Source organism: Penaeus monodon, chromosome 8 (assembly GCF_015228065.2).
Source record: "Penaeus monodon isolate SGIC_2016 chromosome 8, NSTDA_Pmon_1, whole genome shotgun sequence".
NCBI lineage: Eukaryota > Metazoa > Arthropoda > Malacostraca > Decapoda > Penaeidae > Penaeus > Penaeus monodon.
The window spans coordinates 48,507,744-48,520,243 of NC_051393.1; the positions used below are offsets into that span (position 1 = coordinate 48,507,744).

At 45.0% G+C, this 12,500-nt stretch overlaps 1 protein-coding gene across 3 annotated transcripts in view; it reads right to left on the reverse strand.

Annotated features, from left to right (window-relative positions):
- Positions 1-12,054: 12,054 nt before the first annotated feature.
- LOC119576397 (myogenesis-regulating glycosidase-like) overlaps positions 12,055-12,500 on the reverse strand; it is a 37,682-nt gene continuing 37,236 nt past the window's right edge. For all 3 annotated transcript variants that reach the window (XM_037924075.1, XM_037924076.1, XM_037924074.1), the window contains one exon: positions 12,055-12,369. In XM_037924075.1, the coding sequence (XP_037780003.1) occupies positions 12,185-12,369 (185 nt within the window). In that variant the 3' untranslated portion in view covers positions 12,055-12,184. The remainder of the gene's footprint in view (positions 12,370-12,500) is intronic.

Consider the following 12,500-nt stretch of genomic DNA (forward strand, 5'->3'; position numbering starts at 1 on the left):
CACGACGGCAATCTGAATTCGAGGGTTCGAGTCACCGGCCGGCGCGTTGTTCCCTTGGGCAATGAACTTCACCTCGATTGCCTACCTAGCCACTGGGTGGCCAGGCCAGCCCAAGTCAGTGCTGGTCCCAAGCCCGGATAAAATAGAGAGAATGATTACCCTAAAAGGTACCACCGGCACTCTCCGTGGAAAGGAACTGGGGACCCTACCACGTACTCACTACAAGAGCATCACAACATGAAAACTACAATTAAGTATCATGCTGTGACCACGGCCACTCAAACATGAACCTACCGTTAAAAAAAAAAAAAAAAAAAAAAAAAAAAAAAATATATATATATATATATATATATATATATATATATATATATATATATATATATATATATGGGGGCCGCGGTGGCCGAATGGTTAGAGCGTCGGACTCAAGACTGTCACGACGGCAATCTGAGTTCGAGGGTTCGAGTCACCGGCCGGCGCGTTGTTTCCCTTGAGCAAGGAACTTCACCTCGATTGCCTGCCTAGCGACTGGGTGGCCAAGCCAGCTCAAGTCAGTGCCGGGTAAGTAGAGATGGTGATTCGATAAAAACACCGGGCGGAAGGCAATGGCAAACTACCGCTCTAAATTGCTAAGAAAAAATCATGGAAGCCCATGATCGTCAAGGCCGCGGTGGCCGAATGGTTAGAGCGTCGGACTCAAGACTGTCACGACGGCAATCTGAGTTCGAGGGTTCGAGTCACCGACCGCTGCGTTGTTCCGATGGGCAAGGAACTTCACCTTGATTACCTACCTAGCCACTGGGTGGCCAAGCCAGCCCAAGTCAAGTGCTGGTCCCAAGCCCGGATAAATAGAGAGAATGATTACCTAAAAGGTACCACCGGCACTCTCCGTGGAAAGGAACTGGGGACCCTACCACGTACTCACTCTAAGAGCATCACAACATGAAAGCTGCAATTGAGTATCATGCTGTGACCACGGCGGCTCAGACATGAACCTACCGTTGAAAGAAGAAGATATATATATATATATATATATATATATATATATATATATATATATATATATTTGGATATCCGCGGTTGATCGGGAAGGGCATCCAATCAGGCAAGGGTGGCACTGCCATATAACCTCTCCAAGAGCATCACAACGTGAAAACTGCAATTTGAGTATCATGCTGTGACCACGGCGGCTCAGACATGAACCTACCGTTAAAAGAAGAAGATATATATAATGTGTATATATATATATATATATATATATATATATATATATATATATATATATATATATATATATATATACATATATATATATATACATGGGGCCGCGGTGGCCGAATGGTTAGAGCGTCGGACTCGACGGCAATCTGAGTTCGAGGGTTCGAGTCACCGACCGCCGCGTTGTTTCCCTTAGGCAAGGAACTTCACCTCGATTGCCTGCCTAGCCACTGGGGGACCAAATCAGCCCAAGTCAGTGCCGGGTAAATAGAGATGGTGACTCGGAAAAAAAAAAAAAAAAAAAAAAAAAAAAAAAAAAAAAAAAAAAAAAAAAAACACCGGGCGGAAGGCAATGGCAAACCACCGCTCTAAATTGCCAAGAAAAATCATGGAAGCACATGATCGTCAAGGCCGCGGTGGTCGAATGGTTAGAGCGTCGGACTCAAGACTGTCACGACGGCAATCTGAGTTCGAGGGTTCGAGTCACCGACCGCCGCGGTGTTTCCCTTGGGCAAGGAACTTCACCTCGATTGCCTGCCTAGCCACTGGGTGGCCAAGCCAGCTCAAGTCAGTGCTGGTCCCAAGCCCGGATAAAATAAGAGAATGATTACCTAAAAAAAAAAGGTAACACCGGCACTCTCCGTGGAAAGGAACTGGGGACCCTACCACGTACTCACTCCAAGAGCATCACAACGTGAAAACTGCAATTGAGTATCATGCTGTGACCACGGCGGCTCAGACATGAACCTACCGTTAAATGATGATGATGAATGAATTGAGAGAGGCCTATGTCCTGCAGTGGAATGAATGGCTGTTAAAAAAAAAAATATTTGAATATATATTACATATTCAATTTTTTTTTCTTTTTAACGGTAGGTTCAAGTTTGAGCCGCCGTGGTCACAGCATCTCTTAACTGGATGGCCGATGTCTCGCATAAGAGCTCCTTCGCCCTTTGACAAGTCTTGTTTTTAGTCCTGTGGATTACATGTTACCAGTAGCAGGTGAAACCTGACCTGACAATAAGACGCAATATGCCTCCACGCAAATACTACGCGAAAGACCAGCATGCCTCCTGGCATGGGAGGAGCTCAAGGGACCCCTGGGTGCAGTTTACCGTCATACCGTCGGAGGTGTTGTAGGGGAAGTCGCCGCCGTGGCACAAGTAGCGCGCTGAACCGCGGTTGATTAGGAAGGGCATCCAGTCAGGTAAGGGTGGTACTGCCAAAGTGGGAGAGGCCTAGATCCTACAGTGGAATAAATGGCTGTTGAACAAACAAAACACACACATGTGTTTATACACATTATTCCTCTCTCCCTCCCTCCCCTTCCCCACAGATTCGTATCTAGGACAAGAAGACATAATATAGGGATAAGATGTTATTTGATTCCTAATAAAAAGTGTTGAAAAAGCATCCCCAGGCACAGGACGCACAGGAAGGTCCTCCTCCCAAAGCTAGGGCTATGAAGGGGCTTCCTGCTGAGGCAGAGGAAAGCTGTCCTCCTTAGGCAGAGGCTGTGAAGGAAATTAGCTTTAGCGATCCTTCAAAAGTTGCCCGTCTCTACGGGATCGCTCCCTCGTCAGGCAAGCGCTATACGGACACGGGCCTCCCGCTCATCGAAGTCGCCCCCTTTATACACCCCAGGATGAAGAAGCTCGGCGAGGGGGCATACGCTGTGGTGTATGCCGTCGGTCGGGCCGGCCTGCCTCCTCTGTGCATGAAGATGTACAAAAAAAAGCAAGATGCCAAGCATCATTTCGAGGAGGCCGAGGCTCTTCATAAGCTGAGGGGTGTTCCTGGACTTCCCAAGTTGGTGGGGTTGTCCCTCCACCCCGCCGCGGTGCTGATGACCTTTCATGGGGACCTGGAATTAAGTACGTGGGTTGACAGACACTTCGACCTGGACGAGTACCTCAAGATCCTTCTGCACCTGAGCATAATCTTGCACGGCCTTCACATCCGGGGCTTCACACACAACGATCTCAAGAGCGACAACGTGGTCATTGACAAGCACAACGTGCCGACCCTGATTGACATGGGCTTATTATCGTCCTTGTACAGCCGCCCTTACTATTACAATGTGAAGAAAAGGCCCTGCAATGTCGAGAGAAAGCGCGCAAAGTATCATTGCCACTTGGCCCCTGAGATCTATCTCGGACAATAGGCTTTTCCCAGCGCCGACGTCTACTCCTTCGGTTAGATAATGCGCAGTGCCTGGAGGGCATCTCAGCATGAGCACGTCCTTGAGATCACCTACCTGATGATGGTGTGCATGCTGCCCGAACCGAGACTCCGCCCGACGCTTCCACAGATCATAGAGCTGCTCACCAAGGCGCTTCGGCGGCGTGAGGCCAGGAAGGAGAACGCACGGAGGTCGAAGTGAAAGCATGCCCTCTCCTTTTGAATATAGAAGGAATGAACTATAATACATCCCAAATATAAATATACTGTGGGTGTCATGAATGAAAATGATGATGATCATGACTTGGGCAAGGTGTGTGTATATATATATATATACACACACATACAAACACATGCGCACACACATGCACACACACACACACACACACACACACACACACACACACACGCACACACGCACGCACGCACGCACACACACACACACATGTATGTGTGTATATATATGTATGTATGTATATATATATAATATATGTATATATATATATATATATATATATATATATATATATATATATATATTTTTTTTTTTTTTTTTTTTTTTTTCAACACCCATTTATTCCACTGCAGGGCATAGGCCTCTCTCAATTCACTACTGAGAGGTTATATATGGCAGTGGCACCCTTGCCTGATTGGATGCCCTTCCTAATCAACCGCGGTTTGTGCCATGGCGGTGACTTCCCCTACGACACTTGCGTTTGACTTCTCAAGGCGATATGTCGTTTGCTAGGAGGGCAATCGAGGTGAAGTTCCTTGCCCAAGGGAACAACGCGCCGGCCGGTGACTCGAACCCTCGAACTCAGATTGCCGCCGTGACAATCTTAAGTCCGATGTTCTAACCACTCGGCCACCACGGCCTCTATATATATATATATATATATATATATATATATATATATATATATATATATATATATATATTTGTCCTGGGTAAGACAATAAACTGCACCCTGGGGTTCCCTTGAACAAGGATACACCCTATTAGCTCCCTATGCCAGGGTTGCGGTGAAACTGTCGGCAGCAGGGCAGTGGATATCTGGTGAAAACACCTTCGGTTCTACTGATTACTGGTTTCACCAAATAATATGTCTGGCGTATTACAGTGCAACTGTTTTAAAGCGGCAGAGATAGTTCCTCCTAGTTAGTTGGAGACTGCGAGTTGAGAAGGAACCTGGGGGATTCCACTCAACTTTTCTTTTCTCCTGACAAACCTCTACACCAATGATTAAATACAGAAATGATAATTCATACCACATCGCCCGTCGCGTGGGTTATCAAGGGGCGTGTTATTCAGTGGGCAACCAGGCTGACAATGTTAAATATGCATCTGGAAGACAAAGAAGATAAAGAAAACATGTCCAATTAAGAAACACATTAAAAATCGGAACGTGGAACGTAAGGAAAATGAAAGAGATGATGTATAGATCTTCTTCTTCTTTTAACGGTAGGTTCATGTCTGAGCCGCCGTGGTCACAGCATGATACTTAGTTTTTTCATGTTGTGATGCTCTTGGAGTGAGTACGTGGTAGGGTCCCCAGTTCCTTTCCACGGAGAGTGCCGGTGTTACATTTTTAGGTAATCATTCTCTCTATTTTATCCGGGCTTGGGACCAGCACTGACTTGGGCTGGCTTGGCCACCCAGTGGCTGGGTAGGCAATCGAGGTGAAGTTCCTTTGCCCAAGGGAACAACGCGCCGGCCTGTGACTCGAACCCTTGAACTCAGATTGCCGTTGTGACAGTCTTGAGTCCGATGCTCTAACCATTCGGCCACCGCAGCCTTGACGATCATGGGCTTCCATGATTTTTCTTGGCAATTTAGAGCGGTGGTTTGCCATTGCCTTCCGCCCGGTGTTTTTATCGAGTCACCATCTCTATTTACCCGGCACTGACTTGGGCTGGCTTGGCCACCCAGTGGCTAGGTAGGCAATCGAGGTGAAGTTCCTTGCCTAAGGGAAACAACGCGCCGGCCGGTGACTCGAACCCTCGAACTCAGATTACCGTCGTGACATTCTTGAGTCCGACGCTCTAACCATTCGGCCACCGCGGCCCCCGATGTATAGATACAACATTCAAATACTAGGAATAAGTGAGACCAATTGGAAAAGTAATGGAAGTTTCAAAACTAAAGAAAACAAGACAGTTCTTTTTTCTGGAAAAGAAGAAGGAAATTATAGTCACGGAGTTGCTATGATTTTCACGTAAAAAAAAACTGCAAATGCAGTGGGTACAGCCCAATAAATGATCGCATTTTTAAAGTCAGAATACAAGCAAAACCTCATAACATTAGTATTATATAATGCTATGCACCAACCAACATTGCATGTGATGAAGAAATGGAAAATTTTTATAACACTCTCCAAGATACTTTAGACACAATCCCTAACAGAGATGTCAAAGTAATCATGGGAGACCTCAACGCCAAAGTAGGCAAAAATGATCTAAAATATGACACCTGTGGAAAATTCGGCCTTGGAGATATAAATGAAAGAGGTAAAAATTTTATTGAATTCTGTAGTACAAATAAACTAGTTATAGCCAATTGTTCCAACACCACCCAAGACACTTGTACACGTGGTTTTCACCAGACAAAAGAACACGCAACCAAATTGACTACATTGTGCTGAACCAAAAATGGAAAAGTTGCATAAAAAATGCCAAGACAAGACCTGGTGCCGACTGCAACAGTGACCACCAACTACTAACTATCGACTTTCAAATAAGACTAAAAAAGATGGAGCGTCCAACACCACCTCTAAAGCTCGACTACAAAACTCTTGATAACAATTACAGAATTACAGTGTCAAACAAATCTGAGGTACTCAATCAATTAGTTTTCCCAATTGCATCATATGGTTCTGAGTGTTGGGTGTTGAAGTAGATAGACAAGAAAAAGATCAATAGTTTTGAAATGTGGTGTTACAGACGAGTACTGCGTATTAGCTGGACAGAGAAGAAGACGAATGATGAAGTGCTGAGAAAAATGAATTGTGGGGACCGACTGTTGGACATCTTGAACAAGAGGAAATTAAAGTTTATTGGTCATGTAATGAGAAGTAAAAGTATTGAGAAAAACTTGCTGATAGGGATGGTGATAGGAAACAGAGGAAGAGGCAAACCGAAGACAAGACTGAGCGACAATATCAAAGATATTTGCGGGCTGTCGATGGTATAAGTGGAAAGAAAAGCGTAAGATCGAGTTTAGTGGCGAAGGATGGTGGAGAGGTCCACGGCTGCTCAAACATGAGCATACCGTTATTGATTGAATCAATGTGAAGATGATAAAACAACCAAATGAGTTATGGGAAGAAGGAAAAGAACTCCTGCTGAGCACTGCTTAAGAAACTATCGCCAAAAATAAAAAGACAAATTCCCCCTGGATATCTGAAAAAACACAGTGAAATTGAAACAAGAAGATGCCTAAAATCAAAGGGTATCAATAATCCAGTTGAAAAAGTAATTTACAAAAAACAAAATACAAAAATTCAAAGATTATTACGACAAGATAAGGAAAAATATTTAAATGAACATTGCCAGAGAATTGAAAACTGTTCTATCAATAAGACAACTAAAAAACTCTACCAAGGAGCACGAAACATCACACGAAAATTTAAACCTACAATGGACACTATCAAAACTGAAGATGGACTCAATATTGTTCCAACCTATACAAAAAGAATAAAGATCTAACAACAACATTAATTAGACTCAATGACAGCGAAGAGTTTGTCTTCTGCCGCATGCGCAGGGCCTTCAGGAAACCAGAAGCCGAGAACTACAAGCCGAGGAATAGGTTTCTGACCGCGGAAGACGCTCTTACACAGCCCGAGGAGGCCGTCTTCTCCGAGTCAGCTCACCCAGAGGAGTCGCGTGAGGCCGAAGCCAAGACCGAAGTCGAAGTCGAGGCCGAGACCTAGATCGAAGCCGATACCGAAGTCGAAGTCGAAGCCGAGGCCGAGTCCGAGACCGAGATCAAGACCAATGCCATAAGAGTCTCCGTCAGAATCCCTGGGCTGGGCAGGTGCCACGTAAAACTGGTCGAGGAATGGTTCGGCATTAGGGTCCTTGTCTGGTGTGAAGGCCAGCCGCTCCTGCTCCGGGGGTTGGAGAAGGCTACAGAGAAGGCCACAGCTTTCCTCAAAAGGTTCGTGGCTGAGAAGCTTGCTGAAGTCCAGTCTCAGTGATTGTACGGTCAGGTCACTGTGGCCTGAGCACGGCAGCGCTGACATCCCAGCCCTCCACCGCTGACTCTCCTGAGTACACACGCAGATAGATTCTTCAGAAATCTCCCTCTGGGATTGCCAGAAGCCAGCTCACGGCTCGCTGTAGAAGGTGAAGTGACTCAGCGTTCCTAACAGCAGTTAACCGAGAATGCCTCGTTGGAGTCTGCTGCAGATGGCCCTTAGCCAAGAGCGGTAAAGGGCACTGCAGAGAGCGCAGGCTAACCACCTGTTAGCCGAGAGTGTCTCTTGCGCTGGCGATGCTGCAGATGGCGCTGTCGACGCTCCTTGAAGCAGCCTCGATTTACCTGTGGAAACTATGCTTCTCACAAGGATCCCACTGATGGGGTCGGGCTATTGCTTTCTACTCTTGGTGGCAGCATCGGTATCGTCTTCGACTCGCACGGCGCAGGACCCAGGATTGAGACCAGCATTTTAGAGTCCGCGGTGGTCGAGTGGTTAGAGCGTCGGACTCAACACTGTCACGACGGCAATCTGAGTTCGAGGGTTCGAGTCACCGGCCGGCGCGTTGTTCCCTTGAGCGAGAAACTTCACCTCGATTACCTGCTTAGCCGCTGGGTGGGCAAGCCAGCCCAAGTCAGTGCCGGTCCCAGAACAGGGTAAATAGAGATGGTGACTCAATAAAAACACCGGGCGGAAGGCAAAAGCAACCCACTGCACTAAAATTGCCAAGAAAATCATGGAAATCCATGATCGCCAACGTCCTTGTAGGACAGGGCACGTAAAAAAAAAAAAAAAAAAGACCGAAGATGAACCACCGCCACTGCTAGACGAAGTTATAAAAGCCATAAAACAATTAAAGAATAACAAGAGCCCGGGAATAGATGAAATAACAGCAGAACTAATCAAGAATGCTGGCGAAAGTGTTGAATACTTCTACAAACTTTGTACAAAAATATGGAATGAAAGAAGATGGCCAGAAGACTGGGTAAAATCAGTCTTTACTCCCATACCTAAAAAAGGTGACGCACTCCAATGCAACAATAACAGGACAATTGCATTAATAAGTCACAGCAGCAAAATTTTGTTGAAAATTATTGCTGAAAGAATGAAGTTGAAGTTAAGAGAAGAAATTGCAGATGAACAAGCAGGTTTTCGCCCTGGAAAAGGTACCAGAAACCAGATTCTAAATCTGAAATTGATCATAGAGAAAAACAGAGAACATCAGAAAGACCTATACCTGTGTTTCATCGATTACTTGAAAGCTTTTGATACTGTTGATCACGATATCCTCTGGAATAACATGAACGATATGAAGTTTCCAAAACACATCATCCAACTAATAAAAGCCATGTATGACCAAAAACAAGCAACTGTAGGAACCACTTATGGGTTAACAGAATGGTTCGAAGTCAAACAAGGAGTGCGACAGGGTTGCACTCTGTCTCTGCACCTCTTTAACATATATTCTGAAACAATTATGAGAGGTGCTCTAGAGAATTTTGAAGGAAATGTAGATGTTGGAGGATACAAAATATCAAATCTAAGGTACGCCGATGATATAGTTTTGCTTGCCAGCAGTATCACTGAACTACAACAACTAGATAAAGTTAGAGAAGCAAGCGAAAAGGCTGGCTTGTTTCTTAATGCCAAGAAAACTATGATCATGAAGATTCAAAGATAACCGGCAATGAACAATGATAAACATGTTACAATCAATGGAATGATTGTGGAAAATGTGAAAGAGTTCACTTATCTTGGAGCTGTTTTAACTAATACATATGATGATTCACCGGAGATAAAAAGAAGAATTACCATTGCCAAAAATGCCACAGTTGCTCTCAGTAACATCTGGAAAGACCGAAGCATTACCTTACGGACAAAGCTGAGGTTATTGAACTCATTAGTTTTCCCAGTTGCATCATATGGTTCTGAGTGTTGGGTGCTGAAGAAAATAGACAAGAAAAAGATCAATAGTTTTGAAATGTGGTACAGATGAGTACTACGTATTAACTGGACAGAGAAGAAAAGGAATGATGAAGTGCTGAGAAAAATAAATTGTAAAGACCGGCTGTTGGACATCTTGAACAAAAGGATATTAAAGTTTATTGGTCATGTGATGAGAAGTAAAAGTATTGAGAAAAACTTGCTGACAGTGATAGTGATAGGAAACAGAGGAAGAGGCAAACCGAAGACAAGACTGAGCGACAACATCAAAGATGTTTGCGGGCTGTCGATGGGACAAGTGGAAAGAAAAGCGCATGATCGAGTTGAGTGGCGAAGGATGGTGGAGAGGTCCACTGCTGCTCAAACATGAGCATACCGTTATTGATGATCTTCTTCTTATTTTAACGGTAGGTTCATGTCTGAGCCGCCGTGGTCACAGCATGATACTTAATTGTAGTTTTCATGTTGTGATGCTCTTGGAGTGAGTATGTGGTAGGGTCCCCAGTTCCTTTCCACGGAGAGTGCCGGTGTTACCATTTTTAGGTAATCATTCTCTCTATTTTATCTGGGCTTGGGACCAGCACTGACTTGATGATATATATATATATACATATATGTATATATATATATATATATATATATATATATATATATATATATATATATATATCTTCTTCTTTTAACGGTAGGTTCATGTCTGAGCCGCCGTGGTCACAGCATGATACTTAATTGTAGTTTTCATGTTGTGATGCTCTTGGAGTGAGTACGTGGTAGGGTCCCCAGTTCCTTTCCACGGAGAATGCCGGTGATACTTTTTTAGGTAATCAATCTCTCTATTTATCCGGGCTTGGGACCAGCACTTTGACTTGGGCTGGCTTGGCCACCCAGTGGCTAGGTAGGCAATCAAGGTGAAGTTCCTTGCCCAAGGGAACAACGCGGCGGTCGGTGACTCGAACCCTCGAATTCAGATTGCCGTCGTGACAGTGTTGAGTCCGACGCTCTAACCATTCGGCCACCGCGGGCTTGACGATCATGGGCTTTCCATGATTTTTTCTTAGAAATTTAGAGCGGTAATTTGCCATTGCCTTCCACCCGGTGTTTTTTTTTTTTTTTTTTTTTTTTTTTTTTTTTTTTTTTTAATCGAGTCACCATCTCTATTTACCCGGCACTGACTTGGGCTGACTGGGTGGCCAAGCCAGCCCAAGTCAGTGCCGGGTAAATAGAGATGGTGACTCGGAAAAAAAAAAAAAAAAAAAAAAAAACACCGGGCGGAAGGCAATGGCAAACCACCGCTCTAAATTGCCAAGAAAAATCATGGAAGCCCATGATCGCCAAGGCCGCGGTGGCCGAATGGTTAGAGCGTCGGACTCAAGACTGTCACGACGGCAATCTGAGTTCAAGGGTTCGAGTCACCGGCCGGCGCGTTGTTCCCTTGGGCGAGGAACTTCACCTCAATTGCCTACCTAAGCCACTGGGTGGCCAAGCCAGCCCAAGTCAGTGCTGGTCCCAAGCCCGGATAAAATAGAGAGAATGATTACCTAAAAAGGCAACACCGGCACTCTCCGTGGAAAGGAACTGGGGACCCTACCACGTACTCACTCCAAGAGTATCACAACATGAAAACTACAATTAAGTATCATGCTGTGACCACGGCGGCTCAGACATGAACCTACCGTTAAAAGAAGAGAGACTTGGGCTGCCTTGGCCACCCAGTGGCTAGGCAGGCAATCGAGGTGAAGTTCCTTGCCCAAGAGAAACAACGCGCCGGCCGGTGACTATATATATATATATATATATATATATATATATATATATATATATATATATATTTTTTTTTCTATCACTTATTTATTTATTTATTTATTTTTTCAACAGCCATTTATTCCATTGCAGGATATAGGCCTCCCTCTATTCATCATTGAGAGGTTATTTGGCAGTCCCACCCTTACCTGATTGAATGCCCTTCCTAATCAACCGCGCTAACTGTTTTGCTACGGCGGTAACTTCCCCTATGACATTTGTGTTTGAATTCTCAAGGCGATATATTTTCTCGCCGTGAAATCGGGCTCGAGTCAGCAGTCGGAGTGCAAGCATTTTTACGACTACCGCGACGAGGGATTGAAGTGTTGGTCATGAGCTTGCCCACCCAGCGGCTAGGCAGGCAATCGAGGTGAAGTTCCTTGCCCAAGGGAAAAACGCGCCGGCCTATATACCTGTATATATATATATATATATATATATATATATATATATATATATATATATATGTATATATATAGGTAATCATCGTTCGTGGTCTTAACCCACAATAGACTCTCCCACTACCGTATGTAGGTCTGACTTACCCAATATATGCAAATCCGCACGCGTGCACACACACATCGCGCAATGTGAGTGTGACTGTGCATTCATGCACACACACACACACACACACACGCACACACACACACACACACACACTTCGTCCACGCGCGTGCATGAGTAAGACAACATGTTTAATAAAACAAACGTGCCGACTGCTATTATTCTTTATTCCTCCAGCACACACACACTGCAAAAAAAAAGGAAGTCAGATAGATAGAGATTGAGATAGATAGATAGACAGATGGATAGTTAGAGAGAAATCCTAATCCACCCGCTCCTCACACTCGCGTAAAGTATATATTGCTCTCCAACGTAATGCCAGACAGAGTGACAGAAGCAGGCCCGGTGAACACCACGCCCGTGTCAGCCCGGCGCCATTGGCCTGGGGGAATCACGACCGTCAGCTCCGTCGCTCCCTTGTGTACCACTGGAGCGGCCAGGATGTTGTCGCCTACCAGGAACTCTGCAAAGGGGAGGCCAGGGATTGAATATATATGTGCGCGCACACGCACACGCGCGCGCACACGCACATACACACACACACACACACACACACACACACACACACACACACACACACACACACACACACAC